This window comes from Apaloderma vittatum, unplaced genomic scaffold (genome assembly GCF_000703405.1).
Source record: "Apaloderma vittatum isolate BGI_N311 unplaced genomic scaffold, ASM70340v1 scaffold3979, whole genome shotgun sequence".
In the NCBI taxonomy this organism is placed as follows: Eukaryota; Metazoa; Chordata; class Aves; order Trogoniformes; family Trogonidae; genus Apaloderma; species Apaloderma vittatum.
In genome coordinates this window covers 55593-73425 of record NW_009737502.1, presented here as the reverse complement: position 1 = coordinate 73425, position 17833 = coordinate 55593, and the positions used below count along the sequence as shown (strand labels likewise).

The 17833-nt window shown below is 46.2% G+C and overlaps 2 protein-coding genes across 2 annotated transcripts in view; both read left to right on the top strand.

Moving 5' to 3' along the window:
- The first annotated feature begins 2958 nt into the window (after positions 1–2958).
- On the top strand, positions 2959–5810 carry NEU2 (sialidase 2 (cytosolic sialidase)). The gene is made up of 2 exons (XM_009877350.1): positions 2959–3159; positions 4872–5810. The coding sequence occupies exons 1-2, from the start codon at positions 2959–2961 to the stop codon at positions 5808–5810; spliced, it is 1140 nt and encodes a 379-aa protein (XP_009875652.1).
- Positions 5811–11136: 5326 nt separating this feature from the next.
- Positions 11137–17833, top strand: part of INPP5D (inositol polyphosphate-5-phosphatase, 145kDa) — a gene marked incomplete at its 3' end in the record, with an annotated part of 56951 nt that continues 50254 nt past the window's right edge. The window contains exons 1-2 of the mRNA XM_009877349.1: positions 11137–11270; positions 16218–16281. Coding sequence (XP_009875651.1) covers positions 11137–11270; positions 16218–16281 — 198 coding nt within the window. The remainder of the gene's footprint in view (positions 11271–16217; positions 16282–17833) is intronic.

Below are 17833 nucleotides of genomic sequence, written 5' to 3'. Positions count from 1 at the left end.
TTTCCAATTGGTTGGAGAAGAAACTAAAGCAGCACTATTTTTTATATATCTATTAAGAACTTTAAGCTTATTTAAAGATTTTGTTTGAAGCTCAAACTGTTGTGACTCAATCTCTGCTTGAGGATTCATAAGGGAGGAGGTAGAAGCCCGAACATTGACTTTAAGTGTGTTTAAAAAAGGATGGAAGAGTTTCTCTACAGATGGATCCATAGTGTGTATGTGTATATATATGTGTACAGACAAAATACACACACTGTATGTAGGGAGCGTATATATGCAAATGTGTGTACACACACACTCGCACATCTCCCTGTTTAGTCTCTGAATAGGTGGACGAGTCGCTTGGTTCTAGCATTTTCCTTGCCTATAGTTGTGGGTGCTGTGTCCAGGAACCTCAGGCTTGTTTCTATGGCAGCTGTTCTCAGCCTTTTAACATCCCACCTTTCCTCAATCCCCATGTGGCAATAAAAGGAAAAGAAGAGTGTTGTGACACCCACACTCGGCATCTCATGGAGCGACGAAGAGCAGGGGTAGAGACGTCTGCAGACGACAGGCTTGTATGGGAAGGACTTGGGCACAGTAGGCTGCAGCATGGCCTTCCAGAGCACTTGCATTGGGGGCTTTGTGAGATTGTGAGATCTCTCTCTTCCTTTTCTTTCTTCTTCTTTCCTTTTTTTTTTTTTTTTGATATCCTTCTCGCCCTGCCCTGAAGGAGCGACGAAGAGCAGGGGTAGAGACGTCTGCAGACGACAGGCTTGTATGGGAAGGACTTGGGCACAGTAGGCTGCAGCATGGCCTTCCAGAGCACTTGCATTGGGGGCTTTGTGAGATTGTGAGATCTCTCTCTTCCTTTTCTTTCTTCTTCTTTCCTTTTTTTTTTTTTTTTGATATCCTTCTCGCCCTGCCCTGAAGCAAGATCGCAGTATCCAAATGGCGTCATGAGCAGGAATCAGGAATGCTAGGGAACCTGTACTGCACTAGACAGGCTGACTAATCTCCCTTTAAATAGTCTGGAAGCACTCTAGTGAGCTTCTGTTTCAGGAGCCATGAGAACACAGCCACGGCTGTGGTCTATATAAATAGCCAGATCCATGCTGGTAAGTAATGAACAGCACAATTATTTCTTCTAGGAAGGTCCTCTTGTTTTCTTCAGGGGTAGCTATGATCAAATTGCCACGGCTGTGGTCTATATAAATAGCCAGATCCATGCTGGTAAGTAATGAACAGCACAATTATTTCTTCAAGAGGACCTTTCTTCAGGGATAGCTACGATCAAATTCCGGTAACATTTCTGCATAGTAGCGGTGCTGCTGGCTGTTCTCACTGTCAGTGACAGTGAGGAATGAGCAGCTATGCTTTGGAGATAGACTTCTATTTCCAGTGGCTTTGCCTCTGAGTGGCAGTGGGGCTGTAACTTGCTGGGATCTGTACAGCTGGCTTTAGCTAAACCAATGCAGTTCAGACTCTTTTGATCAGTGCTGTGAATTCAAAAATCTCATAGGTATTTATAGCATCTAGAAGGTGGAAGCAAGGAATATTTGAATACTTGCTGCCTAGCTATGGATCTGGATAGAGCATACTGTGATGGTTCTGTCAGAGGAGTAGGAACTTAGCTTATCTGTGCCCTCCTAACTTGATAATCAGCACTGTAAAGAAAATCAAAACTTTTTTTTTTTTTTTTAAGCAAGTCTATGTTAGCTCTTCTGGGTGATATCTTTTCTCTTGTAATATGGGAGAATGGAAACTATCTCCAGCTAGGTACATGCACTTTGCAGCTGCATAAGCAATCTTGCTTCCATCTGGTCCAAAAACGTATGGATCTGATATATGGCCAGAAGCGACTCTAGCGCATTCCAAGATTTAGGTAAATAGGAGAATCCTCAACAAAGAGCGCAGCAAGTCTTGCCTCAGCCAATGTAGGAGGCATTTGAATTTCTTACTCATAGTGTATTGTCATCTTCTCTCTGCCATCCTACCCACTCAGTGCGTCAGAGATTTAAGGCTTGATTTAGGGTTTTGGTGTTGATTTTTTTTTTTTTTTCTATCTTCCATCCCTCTGCTGAGCAGGGGATATTCATGCCTTCAATTTCTGGTGTATCATGTCAGAGATCCTTTTTATTTCTCCCCTCAGACATAATTCCCCTGAGCCAGTGGGGTTTTAGCAGAGTAAATGAGTTTGCAGGAGAGGCTTGGTGCAAGAGAACAGAGGGCTGAGTGGGTCTGAGGAGAGGAAGAGAGATGATGTGGGGGCACTTCCCTAAGTGCCCTCTCATGTTTGCCTTCCTCATGTTCCTTCTGAGTCACTGTACAGATGACAAGATATTTGCCTGGCCAGAAGTCCTACCTGTTTAGGACCCCATTCAGATTGTTCTTTAATCTTATGGGGGAGGGATGTTCTCTTTTTATGCTCAGTGCTTACCATCCTCAAATAGGGGCACAGCTGGGATCGGTGATTGCCTCTGTGTGTCATTTATATGGGATTCTAAGCTCCAAGAACTTCTAAGCAGAAGTTCTGTGCTGGGTTTCAGAAACACCATGAACAAAGGCAGTAATGTTCTTCTGAGGGGAAAATACTGTAATACTTGATTGTCAACAATCTTCTGAATTACAAAGCAAACTCACAAAAATCTCAGCCTGTGAATTTAATTAAAAAGGAAAAACAAACCATAGACAGCTCTACTTAATGTACTTACCTTACGTCATTCCAGGAAGACCAACAAGGCTGTTCCCGGGGTAAGCCTGGCCTATGTTGCCAGCAGCTAGTATGGCAACACGTGGGTTCACTTTGGAAAAGCACAAGAAAAAGACAAAGATGAAAGTAGCAGAAATTATATTTCAGCACAGGACAGGTTCCACTCAGCAGGGAGGGTGAAAAGCAGCGGAATCTGCCCCGTTGCATTTTGCAGGGCTAACGGTGGGTCAAAATGCAATGCGTTTTGTCTTCTTCCCCCTAGCACGATGGCTTCGTTTCCTATATTGAAGCAAGAGACTTTGTTCCAGAATGGCACCTGGAGCTATCGAATTCCTGCCCTGCTCTACCTGCCGCGTTTCAGCATCATCCTGGCATTCGCCGAGGAACGAGAAGATGTGGTGGACGAACACGCGAAGCTCATAGCGATGCGCAGAGGCGCGTATGACCCAACCACACACCACGTCCAGGTACCACTGTCGGGAGAAAATGAGGGAGATGACCCACCTGTACTGCTCCCCTGTCCCTAGATGAGTTGAAGGTGTTTGCCCTCTTGCTGTCGGGAGAGAGCAGCCTCTCCACCTCCTCAGTTATAGGAGACAAATCTGCTTACAAATAACACAAGTGTCATTATAACTGCTGGTTGTTTGACTGCATGACTGGGCAGCTGTTGGGGGGACTGAAGGAGGCAAGTGGAGGAGATTTTCTGGGCATGGCTTTGCCCAGTGACTGCAGAGCTGGGGAAGCAGATAGAGAGATGGGACAAAAGTCATGTCATGACAGCAAAGATGCAGAGGAGAGGCAGAAATGGGCATGCCACAGGGATAGGGAGGAGTGAATTAGCAATCACTATCTCTTTTTTTCTTAATTCCTCTTCCTAGGACTAATTTCTGGTTTAAAAAACAATTGAGAACAGCTAGTCTCCCCACGCAAAAGAGTGTCGTCTGGTTTGTCTGTGCCAGTGAATTGGCTACCTTATTAATCTACCAGTTATTATTAACAGTTATCTTGCTGGGTGACTGGGGGTGGTGGATACTCTATTTATAATAACTTTTTGCATTTGCAAATGCATTAATGTCTTGGAAAAAAAAAGTCATTATATTTTTCTATTCCAATCCCTCATTGGTGACTGGTTGTCCTAGATTATAGACTCTTAAGAGCTGGAGTCTGTCTAGCAGAAGCAGCCTCTGAGTGCACCTGCAGTGTCATACCATTCAGGTAACATATTGTGTAACCCCCTGTAATTCAGTTAAGTAGGGCTCAGTTGGTCATAAACTTAGTAATTTGTGTTCGCATGCCAGAGTTTCTTAAAATGGAAATATTAAGTATTCCAAAAAAGTTAATACCGATTGAACAGAAGAAGATAAGACATGAGCAAAAAGGATAATCAGCAAGTCAGGATAGAAAAGCTAATTAATATAATCTTACTGGAAAATACTGCTTCTTTTACCAAGCCAATAACACTACGTCAGGATAATTTTCTAATTGCAATGTTAGTGTTAGAAATGTGATTGTGTTACATGCTATTCATTTAAAGAAAGACAGGGCTTGGAGGCTGGTTATACCTGCCCTGTGACCTATTTTCTGTGTTGGACAACCTGGGGTCCAAATTTCCACACCATAGTGTGTAAAGGCCTGCAATCGGCTCTAGCAAGGTGTGTCCCTGTAGGCTGGGATGCCCATTCACGTGTGGAAAAGAATTTGTCAGCATCCAGGATACTTGAAAAGGTCTCGGTTATCTAGCTGACTTCCTAAGAACCCTGACAGAGCACAATGTCTGTACCCGCACACTTTGACCATTAGGCATGCCTGTGTTTCATAAAGATACGAATTTGTAAGAATTTCTGAAAGCAGATACTGTCATTTTTTGAACAGTGTCACCAGACACTAGCTGCATTGAGATACTACTCACTGGGGAGCTGATAGCTGTGTAATTTAAAAATGACACAACTCACCTATTTGGTTAAATGCATGTGTGTTGTGTCATCCAAAAAATTTTCACTTACGTTTGGCAATGCCAGTACAATTGTCTTCCTGTTTTTCACTCTATCTACTAACTTGCTTCTCTTCTGTTCTTCTCATGCTCTTCTCTAGCTTTTATCCAGGCACCTTTATACCGTAACGTGGACCTATTTGTAATGGTGTGTTTCATTCTTGTCTCCCTTCACACGGGCCCTGGCAGTGGAGTAGGATGGAAACCATTGTCAGTGCACAGCTGAAAGACCACCGATCTATGAACCCCTGTCCTGTTTATGACGAGGTCTCAGGGAAACTGATCCTGTTCTTCATAGCTGTCCCAGGAAAGATCTCTGAGCAGCATCAGCTCAGGACAAAGATCAACCTGGTACGTCTCTGCTATGTCACTAGTGTGGACCAAGGACACACCTGGAGCCCTGCCCAGGATGTCACCGAAGATACCATTAGTACTGAGTACAAGAATTGGGCCACTTTTGCAGTGGGGCCAGGTCATGGATTACAGTTGCGCAATGAGGCCCGGAGCCTTGTAATTCCTGCCTACGCATATCGTATTTTGGACCCTAAGCAACACCCTGTCCCTCACGCCTTCTGCTTCATCAGCTCTGACCACGGCGTAACATGGGAGATGGGGAACTTCGTGGGGGAGGAGAGCGCGGTGGAGTGCCAGGTAGCAGAGGTACACACCTGTGGCAGGAAGGTCCTCTACTGCAATGCAAGGAGCAGCAGAGGAGCCAGAATCCAGGCTGTCAGCTACAACCATGGGGTGGACTTTGAGGGAGGCCAGCGGGTTGAAATGCTGGTAGAACCTCCCTCGGGATGTCATGGAAGTGTTACTGCCTTCCCACCTCCCCTCAATGCCAGATGCCAAGATAGTTGGTTGCTCTACACTCATCCTACAGACCCAAAGGGTCGAAGAGATTTAGGAATTTACCTTAACAAAAGCCCTTTAAATCCAACGCACTGGACAAAACCAAGCATCCTCTTCAAGGGCCTCTGTGCTTATTCAGATCTACAGTACATGGGGATTGGGCCAGATGGATCACCCTTGTTCTCTTGCCTCTTTGAATATGGGACCCACCGACAATGTGAAGAGATAATCTTTGTAATGTTCACTTTGAAGCAAGCTTTTCCATCAGAGTGCTGAGTCTCGAGCCTTTCCATCAGAATCCCTCTGAAAACCACCTTTTCTAATTCTTCTTTTCACTGCCCGTTTTCATCTTTCAGCTAAAGATTTTTCATTCTCCTGTGCCCTTAGTTTGGCATTGCCTCATGGCGGCTGTAGATTATGAAGTCTATTAAACATACTAAAACCGGACATGTGTTTGGTTTCGTTTTCTGTTGCTTGTTCTCACTTCTCGCTTTTCCCTTTGGCTGCCATCTTAAACATCGTGTGCTCAAAACAGGCACGTATAGAACTTCTTGCCTTGAAGCCTCCGATAGACTTGATTAGGGACATGCATGCTGGCAGCGTAGGGACTGCGTGGGAACAGAGGGCAGTGATTTTTATTCTGAGCTGCATTTAGTACCTTGTGAAGAAAGTGCCAGAGACGACACTGGGCTTCCTACTCTATGTCTGCAGTGACCTTCTGCCTTGGCTCTGGTTAGGTGCGCTGCTTCTTGCAGTCACTGTAGGACTTGCTGCCAACTCTAGCTTTCAGGCCTTGCTTCTTCTCATTTCAGGAAGGCTATGGGATGCCTTGCTCTCGGGATATTCCTTGCCCACTTCTGCAGTGGATTTGGTGATGCTTTGCTGAGTTTTCAGGCCTTCCAGGGACTTACTTCTGCCTAATTTCAGCCTTCTCCTTGCTTCTCAAGCTGTATGTTCTTGTGTATTTGCCCTTTTGCTTACACTGCACTGAGAAGCTGCACTTTCTTACAAGAAAACCACAGCCTTGAGCTCCAGCTGTTCCTTCTCCCTGAGCAGTGACAGCAGGACCTATGCAGGACACCAGGCCCCCCCAAGTTTGGGGACAGGGCAAGTGGCAGACGTGGCATTTTGCCTGTATCGAAACTGCAGGATCAGGACAGGTCTGCAGAGGGAGCTCCCCCTTAATAGTCAGGAGGGGAAGTTCTTGGCTGATGTTTCTGACATGACTTCTAAGCTATGGTCCACACAGTAACTGCTCATATTATGGACAACTCAATGTCTTGCAAGCATGGCTGTTGTTATTGCAGAGTCTTATTGGCATGTGAGGCTGTGTGTCAGACAAATACATTGCCCCACTTCCAGCAAAGTACAAAGGCACAGGTGCTGGAGGAAGGGGACCTTCCAAGACCTTTTTGGGTTTTTGTCAAGCCCAGAGCAGGATGAGAGTGCTCAAGCTGGAAGGGTCTGCAACGTAGACAGATTTTCAGCAAGTTTTTGAAGGAAACAGCCCCAGTTTTGGTGAGACAGATGCTGCTCTGAGGCTACAGTGGGATTCGAAAGGAGGCATTATGCAATGAGTAGACAAGGGGAGTGACCAGAAATTAATGGGTACCAAGGGAGACACGTCAGAGCAAATGGAGCTGGGCAAGTTTTAACCCTTGCCTCTGGACAAAATTCTGCTTTATGAACCAGTCTGTGCTTGTGTTGTGTTCTGTGTATGTACAAGTGTGGAATGGCACCAAGGAAAAGATACTTGTTTGTTCTACTGGTGAAGAAAAAATATCTGCTTTCCAGAGTGCTCTCAGAATGCATCCCCTTTGGGGAACACTAGCAGGTCCCATAGGATCCTTTGCGCTCTCACTGCTCAGGTCTGTGAGTCTCTACTTGCTCAGCATCCCCACCCTTGTGATAGCTTTCAGGAGTAGTGAAAGAAGGGGCTCTGATTTTTTCTCACTATCTAGGTTTGGTTTAGGGCACCCAGAGGCTTCAGGTACCAAGGGAATGAAGAGATCTCACGGCCGTCACAAATACATCTGTAATTTGCTGAGCCTTTCCCAAGCAGCAGGTCAGTAATGTGCTGGGCTGCAGTAGCACAGAGTGGCTCAGCCAAATGGTATTTTGTGGATATTACTCATGCTCTTTAGATGTAGGCCAGGGTCTAAATACACCTTTGTGGCCAATAACCTGTTACTGATGCCTGATGAGGGAATGTTATATTTAAACTTAGATTTACACTTCAGCAAAGCTAACTGCTGTCCTATAGACTTAACATCCCTCATCAGACATGCTATGAAATACTTTTGTTTGATGATATGAAAATGCATATTTGAGAACTTTTCTTCTGTCCAAGCCTTGCAGTGTTTGTGCTGATGCAGTGGACAGGCTGGATATATGTGGGGGCTTGGGATGACCACTGTGCATCTTGAATGTGCTACAGACGGTATTTATCCACTGCTTCTGGACAGGCTGGTGAGTTCACAGCCACCTGGTACAATACTACCTGGACATCGGTAGCAAACTCACTTTATCTAAAGTGTTTATTGCAATGGCTGAGAGACAGCTTGGAATAAAAGCCTAACATGGGGAAAAATAATCTTTGCTTTGTTAATAGACTGCCAGGGCTGTAATTGTTGGTTATCCAACATCAAACATGCCTCAGTTCTTTGTCTGTGGACTCACTCTCTCAAGAAAATTTAAGTGAATTATTATTGCTGCTGCTGCTGCAGTTATCTAAAAGCTTCTGCTGAGTCTAGGTTGGATTTGTCTGACAGATGTACCCATTGTTCTTTTGTTTTCCAAGGGTAGCTCTTACATAGTGCTTTGTCCTGACTGTGGCATGACAGTGTAGATGGTTGAAAGCACATCCTATTCCTTGTGGAAATCTTAGGGCTGCACTGGCTACATTTGTAGTATCACCTGGCAGGTAACTGGTACAGGCTGATCACCGCACTCCCCCTCTATGGCAAACAATCAATCTCCCCTCGAGATAAGTGCCCTAATCTCTTCTTCCTCGGTTCTACTCACCAGCCTTCTCTGACACAGGCACAAAGGGAAAGAAAATGGATGGTGTAAGTACCTTCTGCAGAACAGCCTCCTGTGTCTGTGTGGGACAGAAGATGTTACCACTGTCCTCTGGGGATCAGGTAGTTCAGGGTACGCATGTGCTTGTGTGCTGACCCGCAGGGATGGGTCTCTCTCCAGTGCTGTGAAGTTCACGTGCCACTGCCAGGAGAAGTAAAAGAGGTGCCATTTCCTCTTCAGAGAGTGTTGTGAACAAGCCATGAGGGATCACAGAGCTGTTCATGCTAGGGCATTAGGATTCACCTTTTGCGCAGCTGGAGCCATACTGTGCTTGCTTTTAGGACCAAGAAATACTTTCCTTGAACCAGCCTGCATATCTTATTGCCACAATCATCACTTGTTTGGATCCCATTCCCTTGCTTATACCTCCAAGTCAAGGAGTTATGTGTGGCTGGACAGAGGATTCACACATTTGAAGGAAATAGCAGCAGCTTGCCAAAATCTGAAGTTGGTGGCAGCATGGATGGGAGTTAAGGGAGTTAAATGTTAAGTATGCAGCTAATCAGTCTCAGGTGTCTAATGAGGGCTTGTAACTCTCCGTTACCTTGCATTAACTTGCAGTAGATCTGGAGAAGCTCTCTGAACAGTTTCATTCCAGCAAAACTCATGTTGCGCAGCAGTTCCATCCACTCTGCATCCACATATGGGTCCATTGCATGGAGAGCACTGTGTGGTTGAGCAGTGGTTTGACATTCAGAGTTGTTCTGCTTCCTGCTGCAGCTGTGGTCCGAAGAAGCTACTGTAAGTATCAGAAAACCCAAGGAGCTGGTACAGGTGAGGCTAGCAGCACACTGGGGCCAGGCAGGACCATCGCAAGAGCTGCACAGTGCCTTGGCCATGTGCAGGCACTCTTCTCAGTAGGTAGAATAGGGTTTGTAAGCACTCTGCAGGCAGAATAGGATTTGTAACCACTCTGTAGCATACAAGAGCTCACAGCTACTGGCCATGCAGACCCACTTTACAGCATTCAGTGTATGACTCCATTTAGGCACCTGAATCCATGGGCATTTGGCTCCTAAAGCCCTTTGTGGATCTGGTTGAAGCTGAAGGGCAGGTCCAGCTGAGCTAATTTTGATCTGTAGACAGTGCTTGCTCAGCATGGACAGGAAACCCTGCACATTGCAGTTCTGACCATTTAGCAGGGTCCTGTGCTGGCCCCACAATTTTTAATTGCTGATGCCCACTGTTTAATATCAATGGCTAAGGTTAAACTAGACATTGTAGATGAGACATCTGGATAACTGGAAGCACCAGGAAGGCTGGCAGGGGTGAATGGTGGGCTCTTCTCCCTCTCCATACTCAATAATTTTAGTTTCTCCTGATTCAGTGGTAGGCTGCTCTAACCTGCCTTGCTGTCCGTGCTGTGTGCAGGGACAGCTCTCCCACACGTGATCCAGGTACCGTAATTCCAGCGCTTCTCCTGGCTCGGAAGGTGAGGGTTGTGTAGGGCTAGCAGTGTCTGTGCCTTTCCTGGGATCTCTTCTCGAGTCCTGGGCAGAGTCCTAGCTCAGCTGCTGGTTTTAGGTATAGCACAAACGCAGATGTGCTGAAGTGCTGCCTTCACATGCAGAATGGTTGGGGGTACAGGATAGACAACCAAATTTGCCATGCAGGCGGTGCCCCTAGCTTGCTGTGACATGTCCCTCATTGCTCTGCCTCAGAGATGCAGCACTGAGCATGCCACACAGCACTGGCAAGGGACAGATGTACAGACAAAGAAAAGGGAAGTGAAAGCTCCAGTTCTCCCTTCTCTGATGCAGGTTGCCAGAAATGGCTTTGCTCCATCCTGCCTTTGGGGATTTATAGTAGGAAAAATCTTTGAATCCATCTCACAGTAGCTCACAGGGAGCTTTGGTAACAAATCCCCAGAGCAAATCAGCCTCTTAGTCTGCTCCTGTACATGGAAACATGCAAGAGTAATTTTTTATTTATTTTTTTTATTTTTTCTTTCTTTTTTTTCCCCCCAGTTCTTTGAAGTCCCTTCCTTGCATCCATCTAAGTGTGAGGACTAGACAAGGTGGGAAGGGGACAGTGCTAAGTATCTGAATGCACAGTGTGTTTCTGATCATTCAGATTGATTTATTCCCTATGGAGACTGGTAGTAGGTTGGACAGACAGATGGGAAAAAGATGGGAACTCAAAGGGTCTGGCAAGAGGTTGTAAAAGCAGGCCACCAAAGCCTGGGGGACTGCATTGGTGGGTAAGCAGCAGAGATCTCCAGCTGGGATGTTTTGACACGGAGTATTAGGACATGAAGGGGGAGGGAAAGGCAGGGACCCATGGGCTCGCTAGCCACTTCAGCTGCAGCATGAAGGGAGAGGGCAGGGGCTGCAGGAACATGTCACGTTCACTCTCTGAGCTGTTTGAGTTGAGGAAGTTGTCCGCGGCTGAGTTTCCTTTCCCTCTCTGTACTATTGAAACAGGAAGCTGGTGAGCTGAAGCTGCCTGATCGTTACACACAGACACACAGGCGGCTCTGGCAGCTCCTGTATTGGCATTCAAGTTTCCTCCAGCTCCAGAGATGGATCAGTGCTGGTACCACGGCAACATCACTCGCTCCAGAGCCGAAGACCTGCTCTCCAAAGTAGGCAAGGATGGCAGCTTCCTTGTGCGGGCCAGTGAGTCAATTGCTTCGGCATATGCACTCTGCGTGCTGTAAGTACAGCTCTCAACCTCGCGCTTCACGCGGACACTTTTGTCCCTGCTTGTGCAGGGTGTTACCCCCTGCACCCTCTTCAGCAGAGAGGCAAACAGGCGCTGTACACCCTGGGAAGGTGCAGCCCACATCAGAGCACAGCTGGTTTCACCTGGCTGGGCCATGGGATAGGGAAGGGTTGGGAGCAGGGCCAGGCTGAACAAACCCATATTCTTCTGCGGCTGTACTGCTCATGTTACTCTTGATTCAAAAGCAGCGAATAATCAAAGATACTGCGCAAGTGCTATGAAAGAAAATAACCTCTTGATCTCTTTGAGCCTGCTAACTTGGGGCAGGTATTTACTTTTAACAACCCGGGTACCGAGCATGGGTACCCTCCCAGGCAATTTTCTTGCTCTGGTTCCGTGTGTGTTTGACCCACCTGCTTGTACGATGTGGTTTCCCATTCAGCAAAAGGCTTGAAATAATTCCTGGAGCTGTACATGATATACCCGGCACAGTGGTGATTCTATCTGCATCATTAATGTGGCTCATTGGGTAAATACTTCATGTGGGAAATAGGCAAAGGAGAAAAGTGCTGGCAGCCCTGGCCCCTCCCGTTCTGGGTTGGGGCTGTAGACCAGAGAGCAAGGCCTTCTGCTGTGAGTTTGTGAGGGGCAGGTGCTATTCCTGGTGGCAGGAGTGCAGGGGCAAGACAAGATTGAAGTCAGTAAGTGAAGTCTGAGGCATTTGACTTTGCATACAGAGAAATAAAACAGTTGGTCTCTGTTAGGTCCTCGGTGGGTCCCTGTGCTGCCATTTGGATTCTCTTTGCTGCCATTGTGCAGCAGATTAACAAAACTCATTTATCCTTTCCCCACATTAAATTACAAGGTGTAGTTTGTTTCTGAAAGTGTATTTCTTTCGGTGGTGAAGGTGGTGCTGCTGTTTATAACTCTGGTCTAACTGCTTGTCTCTGAGGTCAGAATTCTGATGACAGCACAGTCTGCTGCAGAGGATTAACCTGCAGAAAAACAGAGGAGCGGGTAACTGTCTGTTGGACTATTAGAGATCGGTGGTTGGTTAACAGGGGCGTTCTCAAAGTGCAGACAGCTTCTCTGCCTGCCTGCTATGACGTTTGCACTAACATAGGAAAGAGTTTTGTCTTTCTGGAGGGAGCAGAGAAAGAAGGATGGCTGCAGATGAATAGCCAGGACAGGAGTGAGGAAGGAGGGGCAAACGTGTACCGTGGGCTGAGGGCCCAACTTGCAACTCAGGGAATGAGTAGACTGTTGTTTCCATTGAGTGCTTTTTACTATTACCTCTTTAATTTGCCTTGTAACCAGTAAGTACACAAATTATTTTTATGGAGTGATGATGAGGATTATAGAAGGAGAGGGTGCTGTAGAAATGTCTGCTAATGTGCATTTGCATAAGTTTTTCCATTGTAAATGTTTACGCAGCCAACTTTGAAAGCCTTTTGTGACTTGAAAGACAAGGGATCAGGAAACAGAAACAATATCATGACCAGCATTTTCTGAACCGGGAGCCAAAGGTTATGTTCTTAAATCCATTCTGAGGTGGTTAACATGAATGGCTTGATTAGAGAAATGGGGAGCACCCAGCCTTGTCAGCCAAGAGCAGCTGGATTTGTGGTGCTCAGGGCTGGCAGTAATTACAGTCTGAGAAATGTCACACAAACTTCTGCGTGAAGCCTTCAGCTTATGCTGGCTTGCAGTTAGTTTGTGAAGAGAAAGGGTTAAATGTGGTGAATAAGTCTTTCCCTCTGAATGTCATTTTGACAAAATGGGAGCTTTGCTGAAGCTGAAAACTTCCTCAGAGATGTATCAGTTTCAGCTGTGTTATTGACTGGAAGATGTTTGAAGTTTGAGCTCTTTGGTTGCTTCTGTTTAAAAAACAGAGAGGCTAGAGACAAAGAATGAGAGAGAGAGGGGAATTGAAAGCCTGACTGCAAAAGGTTTTCACAAAAAGAGTTATGTTTGAAAATGAGACAGTGTCAACTGTGTATAGATAAACAAAAACCCATGAAATTTGCTCTGAAAAAGAAGTGTCATATTCTACAAAGCCCTAATATTTACTGGGCAGATCAGTCACAATCCAGAAAACCATTTATTATATCATAGAATGAAATAGTGAGTTTTCGCAAGAGCTGCCTTAGGAAAACAGGGCTTGTGTAAGTATAGACAAGTAAGGGAGGTGTGTTTGCAGGGCGTTTTAAGAGTGCCGCTCCTCCTTTTCTGAAACTTAGAGTAGCAGCATTTAACTTAGCAGAGAGTTAAAGTAGTCAGCAAAAGCAGAGGGAACGCTCCTCCTCCTGCACTGCTGTCCTCTGCTCTGCTGGTCACGCTGCCCCATAAAAGGCAAGAAGAAAAGTCATTTTCCTCCTCCTTTCTCTGTGCCTGGATCACTTGATCTGCCAGCTTATTGGCAAAAAATGGAGGGGAATTTAACTCACCTGGAGGGGAATACCTGGATCCTGAGATCAGAAAGAGCCTGCTTAGCATTCTCAGCCTCCTGTGCCTGAAGAGGTGTCATTCCTCCTGGAGATCTTCTGCTGCTAACTCGTGTGTGAATGGCTGCAGGATTAACAACACTTCTGGAGATGACCCTCAAAACCCAGCTGCAGCTTTGGGATCCCTCCCAGAGGACACTGCCTGTGAGATAGCTCTCTCACGGTGCAGCTGGCACCATGCCTAGCACAGCAGTCCGGCTAAGGATTTCCAGGCGCTCCCAGTATGCACATCATCACCAGTGCATAAAAACATGTACGGCAGGAGAGGAAAGAGCAAATACAAGCCTTGTCCCCTTTCCTTCTCTGGTTGGTTGAGAGGACAGAGAGATGACCAAGTACTTGCTGACATGTTTAAGCTGAGGCTGAATTTATATCTACCCCCCACACAGACAGTCTGAACAGTGGTTGAGCAATTCTGAGCTCAACTCAGTTTTTAGGGAGGACCTGGAATGTGACAGGAGTTGAGACCACATAACTGGACAGTCAGGATGCTGAGGAGAGAAAGCTTAAGGCTAGAAATGAAGTAAGAGCCCTAGTCTTCTCCATCCACATGCACTAAATTAGGAGACTGCTAAAGAGGATTCCTGCTTTTGATCCAAATAAGTGCCCCTCCCTGCTCCTGTCTTGCCCAACAGCCCTTCTTTCCTTCTTCTTCCACTGATCTTACCTGTCCTCAGCTTCCAGCTCTTTACAAGTATTACGACAGCAGCCTCCTAAACCCTGTGTGATGGAGCACTTTCTGTGAAGGTAACAAGGAGGGTCCTCTTGTGACGCAAGAGCCATTGAGCTGGTTTGTTTATCAGTTTCATAATCTCCACACACAGAAATTTTCTCTCATCAGCTGCATGAGCAGTTCTGCTTAGCCCTGTTTGCATATCAGCAGGAGGAAATGGTGTAAGAGAACTGCATTGACAGATAAAAACAAAACTCATACCCTTCCTCAAGGCATATCCTCATCTGGTGTTAATTGCTCTGGTCTCGGTGAAATTAGCGGTGTTGTGGCAATCCAGAGCAGCTGGGGATCACCTCTGTTACTTTCAGCTCTGTGCCAGATCCTTGGATGTGTGAATGAATAGGTGCCTGTGAAATGGTCTTACATTGCTCAGTGAAGTGGTACTGAGATCTGGGAGCGGTTCTAATTCTTCTGTGTTTGGTGCATTAATACTATCAAAAGATCCACAGGTTCATATGGGTACTGTACAAAATCTTCCAAACACCCTGGAAAAACTCAGCTACAATTTATGAGTAATTTCATTTCCAATTGCTCTTTGTGACTCCTTGTGTAAGGCTGCTGAAAACCCTGGCAATCTCTTTTTCTTTCCTGCATGGAGTGATTCTGAAAGGCATATGATGAATAGACTCACAGCATAACTGTAAAAGAGATGAGGATGTTTTATTGATCTGTCTGATCTCCCCAGCTGGAGGGGTGATCTCAGTGCACATTTCATGACTATTGCCCAGGTAGCTCAGGGTTTCTGTTACTGCCAGGGAAGCTCTGAGAGTGGATTCTGGTTTTTTGCTTTGAGAGGAAGGGGTTGAAGCCAGCATAATTTGCTAGCTTAAAGCCATGTTGCATGTTTCAACAGAGTGCTTTGCCGGTGGCTTAAAAGATTCGATCAATCTGTTGTTCACCTGGGAGAAAGGTAAAAATATATTTTTTGCAGTAAACACTTCTTGGCCAAGCTCGACAAAGCTCAGCAACTGCTGAGGAAGGTCATGCTCACCGTGTTAGAGCACTGCTCAGGCTTCCCTTAGGCTCTTAGTCTGACCCTCCACTGGGCAAAAGACTCTTCCATCCCTGCTTAAATAAGAATCTAATTGAATTCAACTGGGACAAAACATTTGTTAGGGCTGATCTGCAGATGCATGTGTACAGTGTGAGCCCGCACCAGGATAGGGAGATGTGGTTTCATTTAGGTGGTTGTTGTTTAGGATTTGGGCATGAAAACATACCTAGCAATCAGCTGTCTTATGTGATTTAGCTGGAATCTATTATTTGTTTTTTCCAATTCAAGTCAGCGCTTATACTAGCCCTTCAATTTACTCATTCATTGCTGATTTTTGGCCCTGTGTCTTTTGGATTTCTGCTTTTTCATTCCTTCCTGAGACACCCACTCTACTGACAGCTAAAGCCATTTGGTGTTTTCTTTCTTTCTGGCCAGAAGAAGAGTTGAATAACTCACTCTAAGGCTGATGCTGATATCACTTTCTGCAGTGACATCTGCAGAGATGTCTCAGTGACCAGGAACTCTGCAGGTTTGCGTTAGTTCACGGACTCCAAGGAAAGAAATAAGGAGAAATATTTAAAACCGTTGCACATGAAGCCATCTATGTGTCTCAGGATCTTTCAATACCTTTTCTCACCGGGAGGGGTTCCATGGTGCAATTCCCTTCAGGAGATGGATCTAACCATACCTCCACTGTTCTGTTTCAGGTACCGGAATTGCGTTTATACCTACCGAATTCTGCCCGATAAAGAAAATAAACTAATTGTTCAGGTAAGCCATATGTGTGTACTGTTCGGTCCCACAAAGATGCACCTAGGACTGCTCACTGCTTTTTTTTCAAGGTAGTTCTAACACCAAGAGAAAGTATAAGGAGATAAACTAACGCCCGGACCAGCACAGTGCTGCTATGGAGATTTGAGTCTCCAGTCTGCTGCTATGGCCATCGGCATACTCACGTGGGCCTTCAATTCCATGGCACTACCATGTTTCGTGTAACTTGGAACCTTGGCCCATGGAATACTTTTTCCTCTGAAGCCAGCTTCTTATTGATACATGGATATTTTGGATCTGAAGTTGCAGCACGGTTTACCTACACTCAGTGAATGTAAATTGAGCTGTGGTCTCAGGATCCAGAACATACCAGGGTTGTACACAGGAGTTTCAGACCTTCTGTTTATTTCTATTCTGCCTCTTCCCCTTCCTATACCACCTCTCACCTCTTGTTTTCTCAAAATAGATCATGAAACTTGAGGTGGGGAGGGAGGCATGGTCTCTTACAGCCCCAAGAAGTGGGTACAGGTTTACTGGGAGGCACAGTGCTGCGTGGACATTCCCTGTAAAACGAAATGGAAATGCCCATGCTAACCACGTGCCCCAGTCTGCCCTGCGATTCAGAGTGGGTCTATGTTTGTTCCTTCCCATTTCAGATGACAATTAGCCTCCCACACTAGAAATACAGGTTTCTAGCATGTGCAGCTTACACAGCTGACATGCACCGTGTTCCTTTTTGTATGTCCTGATGTGTTTTAGGAGCATCAGTTTTGATGAGATTTGCACCAAAGAGGCAGCAAATCTGAAACCAGAGTGATCAGATTAGTGAGAACAGTTGCATCCTGGCAGCTTTCTTTTGGCTGTGGGCTGTTGATAAGAACTGTGGAGTGTGTGTCCTGGGTGTACACACTCAGCCTGGCTCCCTCAAGAACCACTTTTGGGTGGCTCAGGCTGTTCACCCCACCAGAGCCCCACCCAGAAGCACCTCTGCACAAACACAGCTGTATTGCCACCAAGGCCAATTCCAGGCACTGTGCTCCAGAGGACTGTGTGCCCTGGGCCAGCCACCACCATCAGCACAGTCTCTCAGTTGCCCTCACCAGCTGTGGCTGGTTTCCCCAGAGCCATTGAGATACCTCTGCCTCACTTGCCACAGCACTTCTGAAGAGGAACAGGCCGCAGGATGCCATGCCAGACTTGGCCTGGGCATGTCACCAAAGCTCATCCATCTTCCCACAGCACCAGGCACCACTGTGCAAAGGAAGGAACCTTTGCAGGCTCTTCAGGTTGCTAGTGAGGGACCAGCACTCAGCTGAAAAAAATAACCTGTCCATTCTGATGTGGCTCCACACAGTATGCTGCAGGCTGGTTGTAGTAATTCTTGATTTTTCCCCATCATCCAATATATATATATACACCATAAGAGGGATGTGGATCTGTTGGAGCGTGTTCAGAGGAGGCCACAAGGATGATCCAGGGGCTGGAGCAGCTCTGCTACGAGGACAGGCTGCGGGAGCTGGGGTTGTTCAGGCTTGAAAAGAAAAGACTTCGG